Genomic DNA, 25,416 nt, shown 5'->3' with positions numbered 1-25,416 from the left:
AGGGAAGTCTGGGTTTCCCTGCTTAGGCTGTTGCCCCCGCGACCCGACCTCGGATAAGCGGAAGAAGATGGATGGATGGATGGATGGATGTATTCCGTTTATATTTACATCCAACACAATTTCACAACTCATATGGAAATGGGGTTTGTAAGTTTGGATGTAGTTATGAGCATATTTGTTTTGCTTGTCATGTATTTTACTCACATGAGAACGTTCTTTTTATACTTTACCACCATAGAATGATACAGTGAATAAAACAATATGGCTAAAGGTTTGATGAGTTGACACTAGGGATCGACCTATTATAAATGCCATTTTGACATATATCATCATCTGCCTTTTTTCAATTGGTATTGGCTTTTTTTTTTTCTTAAATATTGAAAATAATAGTAATATTTAACCTCTATTATTCCTGTTACTGACATTTTAAATGTGACAAGCATCTTCCTTTTTAGGATTAGGAGGCAGAGCCATGGTATTCTGTACGCTCCATAAACTCACTGCAGAAAAAGTGTAGAGTCACTGCAATGGGTGTACTGTTGTTTCGAAAGTACGTAAAAACAGAAAACTCACAAAATTGTAATAAACCTTTAAGTCTTCAACATGTCACAACTACTAGTAACATTATTATGAGCAGAATACCGTAAAAACTTAACGTAAGCGGTGGCTCTGCTAGCTCGTAGTACTTCACAAAGTGTCTGTAAATCACTGGAAACAAAGCTGCTGAAAATATTCACATAGTAACCGTCCATTGGAGTAGAAGCATGTTTGTTTGATTGAGAGACAGATTAAATAACCCAAACTAAACTCAATCTAGTTTTACTGAAGGGACTAGGGTTATACGGTATTGTAGCGGTGGTTGTAAGGACATCATTCACCACACCTGTTAAGTTAAAGTTAAAGTTAAAGTACCAATGATTGTCACACACACACGAGGTGTGGCGAAACTATTCTCTGCATTTGACCCATCAACCTTGATCACCCCCTGAGAGGTGAGGGAAGCAGTGAGCAGCAGCAGTGGCGCACCCAGGAATCATTTTTGGTGATTTCACCCCCAATTCCGACCCTTGATGCTGAGTGTCAAGCAGGGAGGTAATGGGTCCCATTTTTATAGTCTTTGGTATGACTAGGCCGGGGTTTTAACTCAGAATCGTTTACTTGACTTTGTCGTTATTATTCACTGTCATTGTTCTATTGTTCTATCGCCCTAACTGCTCCACAGAGGACACAATCTCCTCTGCACTCCACCTGAGCTTAAAACATCTGAAGGAAAGGAAACACATGTGCGGATGTTGTTTCTGGACTTTAGCTCTGCGTTCAACACCATCATCCCGCAGCATTTGGTGAGCAAACTGGCCTCCCCTTGGATTCAGTTCCCCCCTATGCAACTGGCTGCTTGACATCCTCACAGACAGACCCCAGTCTGTGAGAGCAGGCGACAACACCTCCGGTGCCATCTCCCTGAGCACCGGCTCCCCCCAGAGCTGCGTCCTGAGTCATGACTGCTGCGCCAGGTCTACTACTAACCACATTGTGAAGTATGCGGACGACACAACAGTAGTGGGCCTGATCCGGGACAACAACGACATGGACTACAGGGAGGAGGTGAAACATCTGGTTGACTGATGCAGAATCAACAACCTGGTCCTGAACGTCGACAAGACCAAGAAGATCATTGTCGACTTCAAGAAGCACCAGTTAAGCCACACTCCACTCACTCTTCATCAACGGCACAGCGGTGGAGATGGTAAGCAGCACCACGTTCCTGGAGGTGCAGATAACTAACAATATGACCTGGTGCCTACACACCGGAGCTCAGCAGCACATGCACTTTTTGCGTCGGATGAAAAGAGCACAGCTCCCTCCCCCCATTCTAAGCACATTCTACAGAGGCTCTATAGAGAGCCTACTGACTAACAGCATCTCTGTCTGGACTGGAGCCTGCAGTGCCTCAGACTGGAAGTCTCTGCTGAGAGTGGTGGGGACGGCAGAAAAGATCATCAGGACCCCTCTTCCTCCTATCCAGGAGATTGCAAAAAGCCACTGCCTGACCAGGGCTCAGAAAATCTCCAAAGACTCCTCCCACCCCCACCATGGACTGTTTTCACTGCTGGACTCTAGAAAGAAGTTCCGCGGGCTCTGTAGCAGAACCTCCAGGTTTTGTAACAGCTTCTTTCCTCGGGCCGTAAGACTTTTGAATGCATTAAAATAATCCCCTCAATTCCCCCCAAAAATGGATTAGCTCGCTGGAATATGAAGACAATATAACATACATGTCAAACTTGGACTTGGACGAGGATAGTTTTCCCGAGGGACAATGCGAATGGAGTGGAAACGGCGTGAAAGTAAAGACATTTCTTTATTTTAACACTAACGAAAAACAGGAACAAACTAAAAGCGCGCACAATGGCGGTACAAAAACTGGGCTATGAAAACAAAAGACTAGCACAAAGGCAATTGACTATGAACTATAAACAAAAACTTACTTGACATGGAGACGTGAACGAGACATGGATCATAGCAAGGTGCGTCGCAGGTGATAGACATGAAAAGGTAGGAGATGTTGCCAGGCTGACTACCTGGTAACTGTGGCTTAAGTAATACGATGGTGATTACAAACAGACATGAGAAATGAGGACAGGGGCGTGACATGAGGACAAGGTGTAAACTAATGAGTTGCTATGGTAATAAGACCAACAAGGAAGTGCAGGAACAAGAACTGAATGTCAAAAAAACAAAACCAAACATGACCAAAACAAAACATGATCCCATGGGCGTGACAATACATCCATAGACATGAATGCATATGCAAAAGTGCAATATATTTATCTGTACAGTAATCTATTTATCTATATCTGCACATTATTGCTCTTTTATCCTGCACTACCACAAGCTAATGCAACACAATGTTGTTCTTATCTGTACTGTAAAGTTCAAATTTGAATGACGATAAAAAAAGGAAGTCCTTTGTGGACATAACAATGTTGTTCTTGTTTAGCATTCATATACAGTATGCAGTTAAGAGTGAGTAATTTGGTGCGGTCCCCTTTAAGTGACCGTCAGGAAATTTACCCAAAGGTGGGGGTTTTGTGACCATCTTTTTGAGTGTCTTTGATGCAAGCAGTCATTCAGTCTCGTCTTTGATTGAATAAACGGTGCACATGTTTATGTGTGTCAAAAGATACTTCAAGTTGTCTGGTTTTCGTGTGACAAGCGCAACAGTATATGGGTACTAATAAAGTACTACGGAACCAATGATTTAAAATCGATACTATAGTGCTTTTGAAAAAATGTTTAACTTTTTTTCATTCACATGTTGCTGTGCAGCGGTGACGAACAAAGCCGAGGAGCATGTTGAGTGTGTCAACGCGCACACACACAAAACAGAAACAGTGTGTAGAGGGAAAATGTCAAATAAAGGCAATTCTATTTGTTGATAAAGAGGGTGTGTGAAACACAATACGGAGGTATTTTTTTAGCTTCAAAACTATCGACCAATGTGAAGCTTTAAACAAAAAAGTGCCGCACTGCAAGCAGTGCTTTAAAACATGCCTTGCCAAAGGTGGCAAGACACTGCAGTATTACCACCTGCACTTCAAACTTATGTAAACATGTAATAACAATCATCCAGACCTGCACAATAAGTTCAAAGGTAATGTAGTTAAATACCTCCTCTGCTGTGAACATAAAGACCCATAGACATGCACACAACTGGTTTGCTTGTTACCAAATATTAGCAGAATCTAAACACCCACGTAGCGTAAACTAATAGAAGTGAAATGACTGAATTTTGCAACAAAGTAGTACAATTTGTGTTTAATTTTTAACAATGTGTGTTACCTGCTACATGTCTTATCCGTGTAGTCTCAGCTATAGTATTGTTTTAGGGGTGTAACGGTCCGTGTGTTTGTATTGAACCGTTTCGGTACGGGAGTTTCGATTCGGTTCGGAGGTATACCAAACGAGTACACATGCTAGCAGCGACCGGGCTAGGACAACATGTAAAAGCCAGAGCTGGAAGACCCTCCTGCCTCGTTAAGATCTCCAGTTTGGGAACACTTTGGCGGCGCGATACAACAATGGAGGACGGAGGTTTACCGACATTGTTCAGCAGCTGCTTGTGACAACACGTCAAACATGTGTTGCACCTTTCCTGCTTCCGGCTCCCAGACCGCAGAGCGCAGGGGAGACACTCCTTCAGGGCTGATGTATTCTCGGGGGCAACACCCTTCACTCTACCCGGCAGTGGGTCTCCACGGCTCCGGACTCCAGCGATTAGTTGCAAATCGTGGCTTTATTGAGGTCTTGTACACAGCCAATCCAACAAAACACTAGCCACTTCCCGCACTCACGTCCGCTCCCTCTCCTCTCTCGCCCACACACTCACTGACGTCACATATTAAAGGGACAAACACACACACATACGCTACTCTCATAACACATGCTAAACCATTTGAAGTCTCACCACCGCATTCAAGCAGCCTCTCCTCGGCGAGTCAGGCAGGGCTAAAGCAATAACAAAAGGTTTTTATAGCAACAAATTTAAGTCCATATTAAAAACTAGATTATGACCCATTTCTATGGTGGAAAAACAATGAGCCCATACTGTATATCCTCTTACTGCCAAGTTAGCCAAGCTGGGGAGGAAAGAAAAAATTATCTGAGGCTGAGTTGACTTGAAACAGTTTAATGCAATGTGTTTAATGGCTTTTATTTTTAATTTTAATCTTCTGAACTTGTTATTTAGGTGCAATAGGAAACAAACTAAATTGGCCCAACTATGTGAATGTGAGTGTGGATGTTGTCCGTCTATCTGTGTAGGCCCTGCAATGAAGTGGCTTCTTGTCCAGAGTGTACCCTGATTTCCGCCCGAGTCCAGCTGGGATAGGCTACAGCAACCTCCGCGACCTCCGGACAAACGGTAGAAAATGGATGGGGATGAATGGATGTTTAAAGGGGAACTGCACTTTTCTTTTCTTTTTTTTGCCTGTCGTTCACAATAATTATGAAAGACAAGAAGATAGATGGATTTTTTTTGTAACGCATTCTAACTCGTAAATAAAAGTTCGCTAATAGTGGGGCAACCAACTGGGAGGTCATCTATACCACCCATAAAATCCCATGAATAACCATACACAAACCGCCAACAATACTCCATTTAAATGTTGTGATTTGAATATTATACAAATAATAGTGATATTGTTATTATAACTTGTTATAACTGCGATGTGATGACTACTGTGTGTTCCTATGTTTATATCATTGAGTGGGCTGCTGTTTCCTCACTTCCCTGTTTCTTGGAAATTTATTGTAGATAAACTCATGCCTCTCACCTGGACGGAAAACGTTTGACGATATATTTCGACAATTTGGACCGGGAAATAGCAAGAACAAAACAAAAAGACGCTTGGTTTTTGGGCATGGTCACCACCATGTCATCAAATAAATTGCATAATTTGTAATGGTGATATATTTTTTTAAAGAGGCTCAAAAAATGTATACATACATTTAAACACAAATCTGATATTATAAATTAGTATTTACATATATATTTTTTTTATCGTTTAGCCATTTTTCAATTGTTAAAGCTCATTGTACAAAGTACTTATTGGAGATTTTTTTTCAAGAATCTAGAGATTTTAATTATTTTTTTATTAAAAACAACTAACAACAAATCTACAATCTTTTTCTGGTGTTATTATAAAACGTTTCAATATTTAGATGATCTACTTCTGTCCCTCGATGTACCGAACCAACGAGGCGAGCATGATGTCACGCCTGCTTTGCGCTGTTGTTCCAGATGGAATTTCTCTCTTTAAAAGCCGCCAAAGCCTTCTTAATATTTGCACATTTTGCAGATCGCTGTCCGCGGATATATCTGGGACATGCTAAAGTTACGTACACATTGCACACATGCTGACAACGCTCCAGACAATGGCGTAAGTTTTCTTTACATCCGGTTTCGGCAGCACGGTTTTTGCTAAGAGTAAGATGCACTGTATGCAGTGTTATTTCAAACAAGTAGTTTTTGATCAAATAAAAGCAAAACTGGTTTTGAATTATCACTGTCATTTGTATTCATTGGTTTCTTTAAAAAAAAAAAAAAATTGTAAGTCAAATTTTTGGTTAAGAAAATAGGAGATATTATTTTTAGGCCATATCACCCTGGTCTCCCCTGACGTCACACTTGCTTCACACTGGGGGTGTAACGGTACACAAAAATGTATGTTCGGTACATACCTCGGTTCAGAGGTCACGGTGTGGTTCATTTTCGGTACAGTAAGAAAACAACAAAATATAAATTTTTTGGTTATTTATTTACCAAATCTGCAAAATCTTCCACCAAAAATATTTTTCTTAGTTGAATATTTGATGTGACGTAATCGGAACCTTGGATAGGTCAATAATTCATAATAACATTCATTTTGTTTCAATATTTAGTTTTGAGCAATGACAGATTGAAAGGAAAAAAAAACAGCTTTGTTTTATTACTCAACGTTGCAACTTTTTCAAAATTACATTTAGCCTTTAGGCTTTTTTATATCACTTTTTTTTATGTTTTTGTTTATTTTAATAGTATTTTCAAAATGTGCCGTGGGTCTTTAAAACATTAGCTGTCGGCCGCAAATGTCTTCCGGGGCACACTTTTGACAGCCCTGCTATAGATAATAAAAAATAAAATCTGATAATTCTATGGGTAAAAAGCAGAGCCTGGCGACGCATGCGCGTTTATCATAACTCTCTTGCTCTCTCTGTCTCTGCCCCTCCCTCACGAGTGTTGCTGCGTGCACAATGTGTTTTGTTTTTAACCCCTTCTTTACCCTGAAGGTACACTGAAAATACACGCAACCCTAACTTAAAATGCCGGACATTTGAGGCATTTAAGAAACTCCACCCAGACAGCCCCGCAAAAGACGACATATCCGGTGAAAAGAGGAGGTATGGTCAGTCTATCGTAGCCTGGTCGCTGCTAGCATGCTGTTTGTTGTGCCTCGGTGTGCATTGTTTACACAACGTGCGGTACGCTGCTTAATATGTCCGTGTGGAAACTTGTTCGATACACCTCCGAACCGAACCGAAACCCCCGTACCAAAACGGTTCAATACAAATACACGTACCGTTACACCCCTACTTCACACTGCTGCGAGCCTTCCTCTACTTATAAGCGGCCACTGTCCTCATACATTTTGTAGATCGCTATCCGCTGGTATGTCTCGGTTGTACAGTGCATTCGGAAAGTATTCACAGCACTTCACTTTTTCCACATTTTGTTATGTTACAGCCTTATTCAAAATTTAATACATTAATTAATTAATTAATTAATACCCCATAATGACAGTGTGAAAACCACTATTTAAAAACAACTACAAATGTATTAAAATAATTACAAAAATTAAAAAACACATGTACATGAGTATTTACACCCTTGGCCCACCTATATTTGGGCAGTTTGTACCATTCCTCTTTACCCGTTTCTCTTCTTAGCACCTCTCAAGCTCCAATCGGGTTGGATGGGAAGCGTTTGTTTACATCCATGATGTCTCTGTACATTGCTGCATTCCTCTTAGTCTAGTCAGGGAGGTGACCAACAACCCGATGGTCACTCTGTCAGAGCTACAGCATTCCTCTGCGGAGAGAGGAGAACCTTCCAGAAGGACTTTCATCTCTGCAGCATTTCTCCAATCAGGCCTGTATGATTGAGTGGCCAGACGGAAGCCATTTCTTAGTTAAAAAAAAAAAGAGTTTGGCAAAATGCACCTGAAAAACTCTCAGACCATGAGATACAAAATAATCTGGTCTAATGAGACAAATATTGAACTCCTTGGCGTGAATGCCAGGCATCATGTTTGGAGGAAACCAGGCATTGCTAATCAACAGGCCAATATGAAGCATGGTGGCGGAAACATCATGCTGTGGGGATATTAGGATAGACGGAAGGCTGAATGCAGCAATGTACAGTAACATCCTGGATGAAAACCAATGTTTCCCATCCAACCTGATGAAGCTTGAGAGGTACTGCAAAGAGGAATGGGCAAAACTGCCCAAAGATACTGTAGGTGTGCCAAGCTTGTGGCATCGTATTTAAAAATACTTTAGGCTGTAATTGTTGCCAAAGATGCATCAACAAAGTATTGAGCAAAGACTGTGATTTCTTATGTACATGTGAATTTTGAGGTTTTTATTTTTTATAAATTTACAAAAAAATTAAAAAAAAATAAACATTTTAACATTGTCATTATGGGGTATTTTCTGTTGAATTTTAAGGACAAAAATTAATTTATTCTATATTTAAAAAAAGGCTGTAACATAACAAAATGTGGGGGAAAAGTGAAACGTTGTGAAAACTTTTCGTATGAAGTGTATTGAAGTACCGTATTTACCGGACTATGGAGCACACCGGTATATAAGCTGCACCCACTAAACTTTAGAAGAAAAAAACATTTTCCTTATATTAACCGCACCGGACTATAAGACACAGATGTATATGCCTTGTGAAAAGTGCTATCTACACAGAAATATTTTGTAAATGATTTTTTCATACCTTAATTGTTTCCAAACGGTGCCTGTAACACGTCAGTAAAACAGCCAATCAAACAAAAAAAAGTCATCGTCATAGACCCACTAACTGTGGAAGCTAGCTCTTCAATCAGCTCAATAAGTCCACTGTGTCTTTGGGTGAAATTAAGAAACTGAAATAATACGAAAAGAATGCCATTGCAAGTGAAAAATACTAATCGAGACACTCGTAGACTTATTAGCATATTAGTTACTTCTAAGGAAGTTACTAGCTTTATTACATTAAGATAGCGCGTGCAAATATGCATGAAAACACTCCTACAGACATCACATAAGGGACGGTTTAGTAAGTATGATTTGATTTAGTTAAACTGTGAAATTTTTAGCTATTAATTGGAATAATAAATTAAGAATCTTTTTGAGCAGACCCGCGATGGACGGTTTTACTTAATTACGGTTTAGGGAAAAATAAAAAAGTAGATTTTTAAATCGAAGCACCTGCAGTGAGCAAACTCGTCAAAAAAGATGGCGCCAAAGCACAAACAATAACATACATGTTGAGAAAAATTAGTGGCTTGTCGTCCAGAATTTATGGTTCGTCCACATGGCATTCATGCTGCCTCTGATCCAGACAATTCTGTGCGTATTGCTAACGTCATTAATAGGTTTGTGCAAAAAAATCGATTTTCTAATGAATGTCGATCATTACTTCATCCATCCATCCATCCATCCATTTTCTATCGCTTATTCCCTTTTGGGGTCGCGGGGGGCGCTGGCGCCTATCTCAGCTACAATCGGGCGGAAGGCGGGGTACACCCTGGACAAGTCGCCACCTCATCGCAGGGCCATCACAGATAGACAGACAACATTCACACTCACATTCACACACTCGGGCCAATTTAGTGTTGCCAATCAACTATTCAATTTTATAAAATCATTGAAAAAAAAAAATATATATATATATATATATATATATTTTTTTTTTATGATTTTTATTTTTGTATCTGTCTTGTCCAGCCTGTCTGGCTGGAGAGATTTACTTTAGAAAAGAGAAGTGTTGGATACTTCTCTTGTTGCTTTATTTTTATTTGACTTTATAAAATGTTTGGGTAACATTTTATTATACAAAAACAAGTTTTACAGGGATGATTGTGAATCAAGAATCGTTTTGAATCGAGAATTGACTCTGAATCGAATCCTCACCCCCAATAATCGAATAGAATCAAATATTGTGGTGCTCTAAGATTCACAGCCCTAGTCATTACAACATCTGGTTTTGGCAGAGCTGTGCTGGTGATTACATTTTTAATGCATTACTAGTTGTACGTTAGTAATACACAGTATATATCCATTCATACTACAATGTGTATTTTCGTATGTTTCATTGACCTCATGTAGGAATTGAATGTGCATATAAAAAGCAAAAATTGCACTATAACCAAAATAATATGGCAGAAAAAAATATTAACATAACTAACATAAATGTGAAGATTGTGCAAGATAGCACTTTATGGACATAAGAGATTCAAAAACAAAAAACAATGTATGAATTTTGAAAGATTGCACCTGATGGCCACGAGACATAACTGCATAACTTCTAGTCTTACACATCAGGATGCCAATTGTGGCCAAAATAACAATTAAGATTATTTTTATCAATATTGAAATCATGATTACTAATTGTTAGGTAAAGCAGTGTTGGGTTGAGGGGTAAAGGCAATACCATCATGTAAGTTGTAATGTCTAATAAGAAAGCTATAGATAAACATTATCCATATATCTGTCTTTTTTGTTCATTAATGATATCAATGTGTCAGCTTTATCTCATTATATGATGCCTGTATCTCTAGATTTACATTTTGATCCAGGGAGGTATTTTACTTAAGTTATGTAAATGTATATGTACATGTAGATGCAGTATCAAGGCAGATCCATTTAGAGTTTGAGCAGAAATATGTCATATATGAATTAACTATACACAAAAAAACATTAACAAAATCCTGTCACATGAATGGTTTCTAAAGTAATACCATTGTGACATGAAAAAAACACAAGAAATGTAAAACAAAAACAGTGTTTACTTTTGATATCAATATAAAACTCAAAGCATCAAAGACACAATCTCTACAGATGACAAAACATTATATCTGGTATTGATGTTTTTAACTGATACAGTTATCAGTCAAATAAAGGAGGAGTTGGCGTGCCAGTAACAAATTATCCATCCATCCATTTTCTACCACTTTTCCCTCTCGAGGTCGCGGGGGGTCCTGGAGCAAACCACAGTTGCACTCGGGCGGAAGGCGGAGTACATTCTGGACAATTCGCCACCTTATCGCAGGGCCGACATAGATAGACAACATTCACACTCACATTCACACACTAGGCAGCACGGTGACACAGGGCTCGGGGTCTTTCTGCCTGTAGTTTACATGTTCGCCCAGTGACTGTGTGGGTTCCCTACGGTTACTCCGGCTTTTTCCCACCTCCAAATACATGCACCTGGGGATAGGTAAAGTGGCCCTACTGTTGTGAAGGTGAGTGGGAATGTTGTCTTGTCTATCTGTGTTGGGCCTGGTCCTGCAATGAGGTGTCGACTTGTCCAGGGTGTACCCGCCTTCCGCCCGAATGCAGCTGAAATACGCTCCAGCAACCCCCACGACCCAGAAAGGGACAAGCGGTTGAAAATAGATGGATGGATTCACACACTAGGGTAAAGACTTTATAAACAAGTTGTAGCAACGTTCACGACATATTGCCTGTTGTATGTTTCCGCACGCTATTAACTGTCAGTCACAACTGATGGACGCTGTACTGAAATAATGAAAGCAACATAAAATAGTTTTATCAATTGCTGCATACTTTTAGTGTTGGACAGATGCGTCTGTCTCCAATATTGTCCACAGCTGTTGCCATCTAAAAACAACAAAGCGCTCTTAAACGCACACCAATACTCCACGGAAATGAAGCAAAGTTAAACCATGCCCTTGGCTGTTTACTCCGAGGGGAAATCTCTAGAGCAAAGTCTATGTAGTTTGTTACGCCATGATTTTCAAGCCAAATGACGCTAGTGAGCATGCGCCAGTGCTGCTGTGACTTCATTTCCTAGGAAGTAGACAGTGTTGCCTAAAATGCATGAATAAATGACGTATTTCGGTAAAAAAAAATTTTTAACGGTATTACTAACTGTCGGGAATCTTACCGCAGTTTATCATTATATTGTTTACCGTTACATCCCTGGTCCACGGGAGAGAATATGCTTTGAAATTGGGACGGTTGTTGGCATAAAATTTGCAATAAAAGTTAAAAGGGCGTTGGACTTTGTGTGTCTTCTTCTGGTCACTACAATACATTATTTTACTTTAATTTGTTTTCACACAAAACAACCCTAACTGTTAAGCTGCGGCAGCATATATTTTGCTGTGGTGGTGCGCCACAATCAATACATTAGGGGAAACCCTAAACAGTGTTCGGTATAATCTATCGCAACCATTTGTGTCCTCGTGATCGCGAATGTCAAGCTCCCCACGACCTACATAATGTCAAATCAGTGTTGTGCCTCTTCCCCCTTACACAGCTGGAAATGGAGCCCAGAAGATTAAAATAAAGAAATATGGCCAACATTAGCATAGAAGTTGAAACACAACATTGAGAAGGAGCAGCGATTTCAGGAACAGACTTTAGTCGCGTTGACTGCTGCAGCTTACCAGTGATTCTACCCTTAAAGCACACTCGCACGCAGGCACAGCATTTCTTTGTGACTGAACTATTGTTGTAAGTTGTTGGTCCAGACTGGAAGAATATACAAATACCTACTAATTTAATCAGGAAAAAAAGGTTAGATCCAAATACAGGTTTGTACACATTTTCCATGGCCAAATTCAAGCACTTTTAAGGACTTTCAAGATTAATTTTCCAGTTTTTCTAGTACACTAAAAAAGGCGAAAACCACTGTGAATCAATCCATTTCTTTGTTGTTTGAGGTCACCAAATGCTGTCTGGAGGAGAAATACAGAAAATCTGCTAAAAACCGAAACCTAACATTGAACCAGCAGTTATCATTAACTGAATGGGGCATAGAAAATGAAGCAGTGTTTCTGTAGACTATTCAATGTAATTTGTGTTTAAAAAAAACGTTGTTTACTTGTCTGTTTGTATCATCATCATCATCATCATCATTACTTACAAAAAATAACATTAATTATTGTTTACTTGTTTGTTTGTATCAAAATTCATGTATACATCATTCTTTACAATAAATAACATTATTGTTTACTTGATTGTTTGTATCATAATTCATGCATACATCATGTTCATTAATACACTGTCCTCTTGGGGGCAACAACCTAATGTAAGGGCTCGTGCAAAGCCAACAAATCAAGCGTGTAGCTTTCATTTTTAAGGAAACTTATTTTATTTGTTTCCATTTTATAATTAGCCTATTGAGTCAGACTGCTGAGAAATATGATAAATATTTCCAAGCATTTACAAGCACTTCACCCAAAGGACAAAACATCCATAAAAAGGTGGTACCAGCTTACCACCCTGCATCTGACTCAAATTGCACCAGAAAATATTTGAAAGACATCCTGTTTTTGTCTGATTATAACTGTGATCAAAAATGTAATCATTCAACAATCTTGAAAATCAGTATCGGAATTGGTATGGCCAATACTGCCACTCTAACTACTTGGTATTCAATCAATACCTAAATTTGTAGGATCACCAAAAAAATAGTATATGGAGGATTTGACAATAAATAATATTGTGGGAGGATATGAAGTAGCCAAACAAGGGCAGCTAGACACATGTTAAAACTGAAAGTCGCACTATCCACCTATTAACAGTAAATTAGCAAGTAGTTTTGAGAACGCAGTACAAACGGGGAAAAAAGCAATATTAGCCAAATTTAGAGCCTTTGTAACCCGTTTTAAAAGGTTTCTATTATCATACATATACCAAACATATATTGAGAAATACAGTACAAGCCAAAAGTTTGGACACACCTTCTCACTCAATACGTTTTCTTTATTTTCATGACTATTTACATCGTAGATTGTCACTGAGGCAGAGGGGTTAGTGCGTCTGCCTCACGATACGAAGTTCCTGCAGTCCTGGGTTCAAATCCAGGCTCGGGATCTTTCTGTGTGGAGTTTGCATGTTCTCCCCGTGAATGCGTGGGTTCCCTCCGGGTACTCCGGCTTCCTCCCACCTCCAAAGACATGCACCTGGGGATAGGTTGATTGGCAACACTAAATTGGCCCTAGTGTGTGAATGTGAGTGTGAATGTTGTCTGTCTATCTGTTTTGGCCCTGCGATAAGGTGGCGACTTGTCCATGGTGTACCCCGCCTTCCGCCCGATTGTAGCTGAGATAGGCGCCAGCGCCCCCCGCAACCCCAAAAGGGAATAAGCGGTAGAAAATGGATGGATGGATGGATTGTCACTGAGGGCATCAAAACTATGAATGAACACATGTGGAGTTATGTACTTAACAAAAAAAAAGTGAAATAACTGAAAACATGTTTTATATTCTTGTTTCTTCAAAAGAGCCACCCTTTGCTCTGATTACTTCTTTGCACACTTGGCATTCTCTCGATGAGCTTAAAGAGGCAGTCACCTGAAATGGTTTTCACTTCACAGGTGTGCTTGAAGCTCATCGGGAGAATGCCAAGAGTGTGCAAATCAGTAATCAGAGCAAAGGGCGGCTATTTTGAAGAAACTAAAATGTAAAACATTTTTACAGTTATTTCACATTTTTTTATGAACATAACTCCACATAGTTTTGATGCCTACAGTGACAATCTGAAGACATGACAATAAAAAAAAACGCACTGAATGAGAAGGTGTGTCCAAGTATTAGGCCTTTTGATTGATTGATTGATTGATACTTTTATTAGTAGATTGCACAGTTCAGTACATATTCCGTACAATTGACCACTAAATGGTAACACCCGAATAAGTTTTTCAACTTGTTTAAGTCGGGGTCCACGTTAATCAATTCATGGTAGGCCTGTACTGTAAATCGTTATCGCATGGGGCTGCAATATACATATTGTATTATAGATTTAAATTAAATTACTGAAAATTACTTAAGTCAGATAAGCGGAAGAAGATGGATGGATGGATGGATGGATGGATGGATGGATGGATGGATGGATGGAAAATTACTTAAGTAATGGGTCAAGTTGTGGAAACGGCAATACCTAACCCTACCATACAGAATACACTATTAAATAATAACAAACCTAATGCAAACTAGTGCAGGACATGTAGGGCAGTGGTTCTCAAATGGGCGTACGCGTACCCCTGGGGGTACTTGAAGGTAGTATGCCCAGGGGTATGTGAGATTTTTTTTTAAATATTCTAAAAATAGCAACAATTCAAAAATCCTTTATGAATATATTTATTCAATAATAGTTCAACAAAATATGAATGTAAGTTCATAAACTGTGAAAAGAAATGCAACAATACAATATTCAGTGTTGACAGTTAGATTTTTTGTGGACATGTTCCATAAATATTGATGTTAAAGATTTCTTTTTTTGTGAAGAAATGTTTAGAATTAAGTCCATGAATCAAGATGGATCTCTATTACAATCCCAATAGAGGGCACTTTAAGTTGATGATTACTTCTATGTCTAGAAATCTTTATTTATAATTGAATCACTTGTTTATTTTTCAACAAGTTTTTCGTTATTTGTATATCTTTTTTTCCAAATACTTCAACAAAGATCATTGCAAATGAGCAATATTTTGCACTGTTAGACAATTTAATAAATCAGAAACTGATGACATAGTGCTGTATTTTACTTCTTTATCTCTTTTTTTCATTCAAAAATGCTTTGCTCTGATTATGGGGTACTTGAATTAAAAAAAATGTTCACTGGGGGTACATCACTGAAAAAGGTTGCGAACCACTGTTGTAGGGGACTGGTAAAGGAAGCAGGTTTAAATGGGTTATCTTTGCATGCAGTAGTGAATGATCTACACACACACACACACACACACACACACACACACAAACAAACACACACACAGAGGCAATATGACTATATCCCTGTGGTGAAATGACCTCATTTACTCAAGTTGTCCCTTTAACTCTCTTGAACACTGTCGCGCTGCAGTTTATCACCAAGATTCAGCACTGGACTTCCTTGAGAGGCGTATTTTCTCTCACACTGGCAAGCCGTTATGAATTAACATTACTTCCATGCATGACACTAATCTTGCCTTAATTATGCAATTAACTCTCTGTCTTCCATGAGATCCTCTTTCAAAAAGGGAGCATTCAGGCATGAACGAAATATTTTGCTCATAGTGATAATGCTGCACTTTATACCACGCATGCAAAATTTGCATGTTGCAAACACTGAGGAGGGAGAAATGAATACAGTATATACACTAAGAGGCCACAACATTAGGTACACCTGCACATTTCTAATAACAATTGTATTTGATGAGCATTATTTTTTTTCCAACCCGTGTGGCGCAGTTGGGAGAGGGGCTGTGCCATCAACCTGACGGTTCCTGGTTTGATACCCAGCTTCTACCAACCTAGTCACATCCATTGTTTTCTTGAGCAAGATACTGCTGCTCAGTGGCTTTGTGGTTAGAGTGTCTGCCCTGAGATCGGTAGGCCGTGAGTTCAATCCCCAGCCGAGTCATACCAAAGACTATAAAAATGGGACCCATTACCTCCCTGCTTGGCACTCAGCATCAAGGGTTGGAATTGGGGATTAAATCACCAAAAATGATTCGAGGGGGTGGCCATAGCTGCTGCTTTCGTCCCCTCCCAGGGGGTGAACAAAGGGATGGGTCAAATGCAGAGGAAAATTTTCACCACCCCTAGTGTGTGTGTGACAATCATTGGTACTTAAACTTCTTTTTTTAACTTCACCCTTGCTCCTGATGGGTCGTGGTTAGCGTCTTGCATGGCGGGTCCCGCCATCTGTGTGTGTGTGTGTGTGTGTGTGTGTGTGTGTGTGTGTGTGTGTGTGTGTGTGTGTGTGTGTGTGTGTGTGTGTGTGTGTGTGTGTGTGAATGGGTGAATGTGGAAATAGTGTCAAAGCGCTTTGAGTACCTTGAAGGTAGAAAAGCGCTATACAAGTATAATCCATTTATCATTAAAATTATATAGAGTTTAATTCAACAGTGTGTTTAAATGCAGTGTTAGTAATCTGAGGCCACAATATTAGGTACACGTACACATTTCTAATAACATTATGATTTCATGATAACAGTTAGAGATGCTACCTCAGTAGAAGCATTTAAGTCCCATTTTAAACCTCATTTGTATACTCTAGCCTTTAAATTAAACCCTTTTTAGACCAGTTGCTTTGTCGTCCCTGTGCCCCCCCCCTCCTTTGTAGAGAGGGGGGGGCAGATTAGGGGACCACAGATGACACGCTAGCTGTTCAAAATCGGGACCCGGGGTGGACCACTCATCTGTGCATTAGTTGGGGATGTCTCTGCGCTGCTGAACTGTCTCCACTCAAGATAATCCCCTGCTGGACCCACTATGGACTGGACTCTCTCTCTCTCACTCTCTCACTCACTCACTCACTCACTCACTCACTCACTCACTCACTCACTCACTCACTCACTCACTCACTCACTCACTCACTCACTCACACACACACACACACACACTCACACTCACACACACTCACTCACACACACACACACACACACACACACACACACACACACACACACACACACACACACACACACACACACACACACACACACACACACACACACAGGGGCGGCATAGCTCGGTTGGTAGAGTGGCCGTGCCAGCAACTTGAGGGTTGCAGGTTCGATTCCCGCTTGTGCCATCCTAGTTACTGCCGTTGTGTCCTTGGGCAAGACACTTTACCCACTTGCTCCCAGTGCCACCCACACTGGTTTAAATGTAACTTAGATATTGGGTGTCACTATATAAAGCGCTTTGAGTCACTTGAGAAAAGCGCTATATAAATATAATTCACTTCACTTCACTTCACTATTAACTAGATCCACTCGACGTCCGTTGGGTTGAGTTTTTCCTTGCCCTGATGTGGGATCTGAGCCGAGGATGCCGTTGTGGCTTGTGCAGCCCTTTGAGACACTCATGATTTAGGGTAATATAAATAAACTTTGATTGATTGATTGATTCTTTGTCAGATTAATATTAATTTACAGTTTAATTCAACAGTTTAAGTAAAGGTAATACTTTGGTCATTAAATACATTAATTACACCTACCGCAAATTGCAATTACTACAAACGTGCAAATTTATTGCACTCTCAAAGTGCGAGGCCAGGCCTGGGCAATTATTTTGACTCGGGGTGCAAATTTAGAGGAAAAAAATATGTCTGGGGGCAGGTATATCTATTTTTAGGAACGCTAATACAAAACCTTACAATAATGTCTGATATAATGCTAAAAATATTATGATAGACCGCCTTAAAAAACGGAATGCAATTTTAATTTTTTTTACTGGAAGAGACACCCAGAGTGTACATGAAAATAAAGAATGTGGGATTTACAATGTTAACTAAGAAGGATAAAACATTGAAAATTGACAACATATGAACGCCCCCCCCTCCATCCATATATTTCATAATCAAGCAACACGCAACAAAAATGCAACAAACAGCAAAATAATAAATGCGAAGGGTAAAAAAAATACCCACTTACAATTTGATGTCTTTGATATATCACTAAGCTTTATAACTTTGTTGTAGAAATCTTCTTCTGGGTCTGTCCCTGACACCCACATTTCAGGCTTTGGAAACACTCTGTGGAAACGTTCCCCAGTCACACTGCTTGGTGCCTCGTCTGAGCTGCTGTGACTTACCTTACCATAGTAACTAATGAGATTACCATAGTAACTAGATGACCATAGTAACTACTATATCATGCAAAAGCACAGATTCCAACCATTGACAGACTTAATACAGTTGAAGACTTTCGGTCATTAGAAAACATGAGTGCACATCATAATGGCAGCTACAATTTCCATCTTAAAGATCTACGTAAAACAGGGGGGGTCGGGGACCTTTTTGGCTGAGAGAGCCATGAAAGCCAAATAGTTTAAAATGTATTTCTGTGAAAGCCATATAATATTTTATAAACACTGAATACAATTAGAAGTGTGCATTTTTAAGTAAGATCAACATTTTTAGAGTATAATACGTCTCTTTTTCTTTTAAATAACATTGTTATTCTGAAGCTAACCAATAATAAATAAAATAGTTCTTACCAGTAATGCAACTTTTTGAACAAATGATAAATAATTAATAAATGGGTTGTACTTGTATACCACTTTTCTACGTTCAAGGTACTCAAAGCGCTTTGACACTACTTCCACATTCACCCATTCACACACACATTCACACACTGATGGAGGGAGCTGCCATGCAAGGCGCTAACCAGCACCCATCAGGAGCAAGGGTGAAGTGTCTTGCTCAGGACAAAACGGACGTGACGAGGTTGGTACAAGGTGGGGATTGAACCAGGGACCCTCGGGTTGCGCACGGCCAACTGCGCCATGCCGTACAAGTCTGGTAGAAAACGTATGAATGGATTAAAATGCGTGTGAATGTTTTGTATTATGAACATTATCTTTAAGACTGTGATTACAAGCGGAATTATTTATTACTTACTGTGTTAAGCAATGCTGGGTAAAATGTATCAAAGAGCCAGATGCAGGCATCAAAAGAGCCACATCTGGCTCGAGAGCCATAGGTTCCCTACCCTTGATCTATAACAATTATTTGGGAATGTCCGGCGGGCCAGATTGAAAAGCTTAACGGGCCGCATGTGGCCACCGGGCCTTACTTTGTCCAGGTCTGTGCTACGCTAATATTTATGCATTTAATTAAGGTGCCCAAAATATTAGAAACAGCTATCTGTCAGATGCAGGTCGATATCACTTTACATCAGTGGTTCTCAACCTTTTTCAAGTGATGTACCCCCTGTGAACATTTTCTTAATTCAAGTACCCCCTAATCAAAGCAAAGCATTTTTGGTTGAAAAAAAGAGATAAAGAAGTAAAATACAGCACTATGTCATCAGTTTTTGATTCATTAAATTGTATAACAGTGCAAAATATTGCTCAATTGTAGTGGTCTTTTGTTGAACTATTTGGAAAAAAGATGTAAAAATAATTAAAAACTTATTGAAAAATAAACAAGTGATTCAATTATAAATAAAGATTTCTACACATGGAAGTAATCATCAACTTAAAGTGCCCTCTTTGGAGATTGTAATAGAGATCCATCTGGATTCATGAACTTAATTCGAAACATTTCTTCACAAAAAAATAAATCTTTAACATCAATATTGATGTCCACAAAAAATCTAGCTGTCAACACTGAATATTGCATTGTTGCATTTCTTTTCACAGTTTATGAACTGTGAAAAATTCATATTTTGTTGAAGTATTATTCAATAAATATATTTATAAAGGATTTGTGTTAATTATTGCCATTTTTAGAATATTTAAAAAAATCTCACGTACCCCTTGGCATACCTTCAAGTACCCCCAGGGGTACGCGTACCCCCATTTGAGAACCACTGCTTTACATCACTGCAAACTACAGCCACAATATGAACATAAATCGGTTATTACCACGAAAACAAACTGAGAATTATCATCTTGAACACATTAGTGATATTAGTAGTATGAGAAAACTTGGACAACAACAACATGTGACGCCAATGCTAAATGAGTCTAGTGCAGATCGATGACCAAATAACGCAGACTCAGCAAAAACTTCAGAGGGAGTGTAAGCGCTTTGCCATCACTTACCATCTTCTTTTTCGTCGAAAACGGGTCTCTTGGACGAACTATTGGCTCCCATCCTCTTCTTCCACTTTCCCCAGTGAAACATTGATGCTCAGATAGCATTCCTCGCCTCTTGAAGAGAAACTACACCTCAGCGTGGCAGACTCTCCGCGGAAAACAACAACATTTCACCCCAAACTGTCCGTTACCTTATTTGTTTTAGTGTTGTCAGAAATACCGCGAGTTGGAAGTCTTTTGTTCGCCAGAAGACGGCAACGGCGGCCAATATGTGCTTAAAGCAAGTTCCACCGGAACATTGAGCCTGTTTCCCGGTGTCGCTCGTCTTCCGTAGTGTGTGTCCGTTCACTCCGTTGTGACGCAAACATCCAAGACTTCTGCTACTCGTTTGGAGTGGGAGCTGCATCAAGCTACTTGTGGTTAGATATAAAATACCGGAAATTCATCGAATCAGCCTATACAGTCTGTATACTAAATTGGAGTAAATAGGCGTGTGTTATTAATACACACGACTAATTGTATCTACAACAATCACACAACACCCGCTGGGTGGTTTAAATGATGACTTTCAGACATCGTGAGAGGATATTATGTTGAAGGTCTAAACCGGAAACAGTTGTTTATCACGCTTACTAAGTCCCTTTGTTATTAAAATTGCTTAACCGTTGCTGACCAGCGTGTCAGGGTTGCTCCAAATCTTGGTATCGACTCGAGACCAAATTTTGAAAATACTTGAATGATTTTGTGATTTTGCCATATAATTCAAAAAAGGCACGTGTTAGGCAAAAAAAAAAAAAGAAGGAAAAAAATATTTTTCTGAACAGATGTGTTAGTGAATTATTTAACAACGCAACCACGTAAGACCAGTGTAACAATATCAACAAAATAATATATATTTTTTATTATATACAAACAATAAAGTCAAAGGCAAACACTAATTCATATCATTTGGATTTTTGCTCTGAAAATGTGGATGAAAAACCATGGATGTCATCGTGCTATACTAATACTATCAATATTTAGATTCGTCCTATCACCCTTTTTAAAAGTGTTTAACTGATATATTCCCACATAAATCAGAGTCGAGGGCAAAGTCACTGGAAGGCAAAGCATTCTAAATGTGTGTGCTCTCTACCTATATGATACGGGTGAAGTGTTGAAATGGATGTGTTGTTTGTCTGCTTTAGACAAGTAAATAAAAGTCAATTCGCTCGGCTTGACCTTCGACGCTTGCCGTTGAAAACTGTGTTGCCATGGTTACCACACCCGACTCCTTCAGGCGTGAGCTATAGTTGCCATGTTAGCATTTATCAATTGAAATGTGGTGAGTCGACACTCATTGAAGTGACTGCTGACTCTTTCACGCTGCATTTGTGATTTATTTGGCATTTTTATTCCAGAAATAGATTATTAGTCTGTGCAAACTGGAACAAGAACATATCGGGCTGTAAGACAGTGTAAATAACACCCATCCATCCATTTTATACCGCTTATTCCCTTTGGGGTAGCAGGGGGCGCTGGTGCCTATCCCAGCTACAATCGGGTGGAAGGCGGTTTACACCCTGGACAAGTCGCCATCTCATCGCAGGTAAATAACACATAATGGCTATAAAAATAGCTAACAAGCTTCACAACAACCTGGCTGAGGATGTTAAGCGCATTAGCCTAACATAACCAGCAGGATATGGAAGCATTATTGTAGCAAAAATATTTGCGAACGCTACACCAGCAGGATATGGAGGCATTATTGTAGCAAAAATATTTGCGAACGCTACAAAAATGCTTCCATAGCAGGAGGTCTTCTATATATGTGCTCCTCTGGACCACCAGTAAACAACATGCAGCATCACACATCCTACTTCTGATTTTATGCTTTTATGTCTGGGTGATGTTGTTGTTTTTTTTTCCACTCGAGTATTTCTGTCTTGAAGGGAATAAAATATGCAGTCTACCAAATGCAATTAAGGTTTGCTTAGGGCATTAAAAAGCATTAAGGCGTTGCTCACACTGCAGGTCAATTGCAATTGAATGGCATCCGACCAGAACATCATGAAACAGCATTAAGCATCATAATTATTCACCAAAATAGGCAGTTATAAAATAAATAGATGACAACGGAGCAGAAAACAGGCGAAAATCAAATGTTGTAGGAACTCATGGGAAAGTTCCACCACTTCTGTCTCCGACTGCTCTCCCACATCTACTTGAATTGATTCAACTTATTTCTAATGCATCTAAAGGGCTCACTGACGTTTTTCCAAACTATCGTTTCATGACATGTCTTTTTCTAAAATGTCTAAATCAATTAATTATTTTGAAAACATGCATCATTCGTAATATGATGTTGATTAAATATACCGTAAAACAAATTGACATATTTTTTGATACTTGTATCCTGATTAAAAATGTGTTTGTGGCTTTTATGAAGCATCTTTTCAGAGCGTATGCATTTTTATAGCATGTTTTAAAAACATACAATTAAAAAAATTACATCTGGGTATTTTATAATGATTAACTGATTTTGATTGAAGGTTGAAGCACCGATCGTTGACAATAGCCAATTTAAAGCTTCTGCATGTCAATTATTCACGTAATAATTGTGAATAATTATTATGTGATCAACCGATCGTTGACAATAGCCAATTTAAAGCTTCTGCATGTCAACTATTTACATAATAATTGACATACAGAAGCTTTGAATTGGCTATTGTCATCGATCTCAAAGTTAGAACAACAGATGCTAGGAATGCTATATCCCGTGAACATGCTCATGCTGTAGTGAAAGGGAGATGAATACATGAATATATGTCGGGAAAATGGGAAACTGCAAATTTCAGCAAAAGTGACTGGTTAGCTATCACTTAAAAACTTGGTTAAAGCCTGTCTATTGTAAACCCAGAGGAGCGGTCTTCAGCATATGCAAAAATATATCCCCCCAACTTTGCTCGATGTGCATCAATGCGGTGAAATCACACATGCTGGGTTCTTCCGAGGATGTTGTAGTCGTAATGATTTGTGCAGTCCTTTGAGACATTTGTGATTTGGGGCTATATAAATAAACATTGATTGATTGATTGATTGATGCTATTAGCTAGTGATAAGTAGGCAATGAAAGGCAGGCACAGTTAAAAGTGCCAAAATTATTTGGCATGACCAACAAAGCCGCTTCTGCTGTTGCTACCACAACTGAAAGGTGGTGCTACCACTACAGAAAAATACATTCATAAAAATAAATTCTTAGATGTAACAGTCTTGTGATATTAATGCTGTACTCCATCGACCTCGGAAGTTGTAAGTCGGAGTTGGGAATGACGTGACACCAGAGTTCTTTTTTTATTTTTATCTTTTTAATTGAATATACAATGTACAAAAATATTTCAGTATAATACAAATCAATATTATTTTATATATTTTACACAAGGTTGACCATTATACATCATATAAAATAAATTTCAATTAAATACAATACTCATACAAACATAACCTGGAATACAATGATTTGCAAATCATATTCAACCCATATTCAGTTGAATATGCTACAAAGACAACATATTTGATGTTCAAACTGATAAACTTTTTTTTTTTTGCAAATAATCATTAACTTTAGAATTTGATGCCTGCAACACATGACAAAGAAGTTGGGAAAGGTGGCAATAAATTACGGATAAAGTTGAGGAATGCTCATCAAACACTTATTTGGAACATTCCACAGGTGTGCAGGCTAATTGGGAACAGGTGGGTGCAATGATTGGGTATAAAAGCAACTACCATGAAATGCTAAGTAATTCACAAACAAGGATGGGGAGAGTGTCACCAATTTGTAAGCAAATTGCCGAACAGTTTTAGAACCACATTTCTCAACGAGCTATCGCAAGGAATTTAGGGATTTTACCATCTACGATCCGTAAAATCATCAAAAGGTTCAAAGAATCTGGAGAAATCACTGCACGTAAGCCATGATATCACGGACCTTTGATCCCTAAGTCGCTACTGCATACAAAACCGACATCAGTGTGTAAAGGATATCACCACATGGACTCAGGAACACTTCATAAAACCATTGTCAGTAACTACAGTTGGTCGCTACATCTGTAAGTGCAAGTTACTATGCAAAGCGAAAGCCATTTATCAACAACACCTAGGAACGCCGCCGGCTTCTCTGGGCCCGAACTCATCTGAGATGGACTGATGCAAAGTGGAAAAGTGTTCTGTGGTCTGACGAGTCCACATTTCAAATTATATTCGGAAACTGTGGACGGGGTGTGCTCCGGAAAAAAGAGGAAAATAACCATCGGATTGTTATAGGCGCAAAGTTCAAAAGCCAGCATCTGTGATGGTATGGGGGTGTATTAGTGCCCAAGGCATGGGTAACTTACATATCTGTGAAGGCACCATTAATGCTGAATGGTCCATACAGGTTTTTGATCAACATTTGTTGTCATCCAAGCAACGTTATCATGGACGCACCTGCTTATTTCAGCAAGACAATGCCAAGCCACATGTTACAACAGCGTGGTTTCGTAGTAAAAGAGTGCAGATACTTTCCTGGCCCGCTTGCAGTCCAGACATGTCTCCCGTCGAAAATGTGTGGCGCATTATGAAGCGTAAAATACGACAGCAGAAACCCCGGACTGTTGAACGACTGAAGCTCTACATAAAACAAGAATGGGAAAGAATTACACTTTCAAAGCTTCAACAATTAGTTTCCTCAGTTCCCAAACGTTTATTAAGTGTTGTTAAAAGAAAAGATGATGTAACACAGTGGTGAACATGCCCTTTCCCAACTACTTTGGCACATGTTGCAGCCATAAAATTCTAACTTAATTATTATTTGCAAAAAAAAATAAAGTTTATTGAGTTTGAACATCTCCTCTCTGAGCTGCTACCTTACCGTGGTAGAGGAGTTTGCGTGTCGCAATGATCCTAGGAGCTATGTTGTCTGGGGGCTTTCATGCCCCCTGGTAGGGTCTCCCAAGACAAACAGGTCCTAGGTGAGTGATCAGACAAAGAGCAGCTCAAAGACTTCTATGGAATTACAACAAAATGAACTCAGATTTCCCTCACCCGGAGTTGGGGCACGATGGCGAGCGCCTGGTGGCCGGGC

At 39.3% G+C, this 25,416-nt stretch overlaps 1 protein-coding gene across 2 annotated transcripts in view; it reads right to left on the bottom strand.

Annotated features, from left to right (window-relative positions):
• The window catches only part of LOC133559280 (serine/threonine-protein kinase 32C-like), a 237,311-nt gene extending 216,484 nt beyond the window's left edge, over positions 1-20,827 (bottom strand). The window contains exons 1-2 of one of the 2 annotated variants that reach the window (XM_061910889.1): positions 20,504-20,827; positions 20,319-20,438 (exon numbers count right to left, since the gene is read on the bottom strand). In XM_061910889.1, coding sequence (XP_061766873.1) covers positions 20,319-20,400 — 82 coding nt within the window. In that variant the 5' untranslated portion in view covers positions 20,401-20,438; positions 20,504-20,827. The remainder of the gene's footprint in view (positions 1-20,318; positions 20,439-20,503) is intronic. The other variant, XM_061910888.1, reaches the window with a different exon arrangement.
• Between the last annotated feature and the right edge of the window lie 4,589 nt (positions 20,828-25,416).

This window comes from Nerophis ophidion, linkage group LG09, assembly GCF_033978795.1.
Source record: "Nerophis ophidion isolate RoL-2023_Sa linkage group LG09, RoL_Noph_v1.0, whole genome shotgun sequence".
Taxonomy (NCBI): domain Eukaryota; kingdom Metazoa; phylum Chordata; class Actinopteri; order Syngnathiformes; family Syngnathidae; genus Nerophis; species Nerophis ophidion.
Note: the sequence above shows the minus strand (reverse complement) of the source record. Positions and strands in the feature narration are given on the sequence as shown.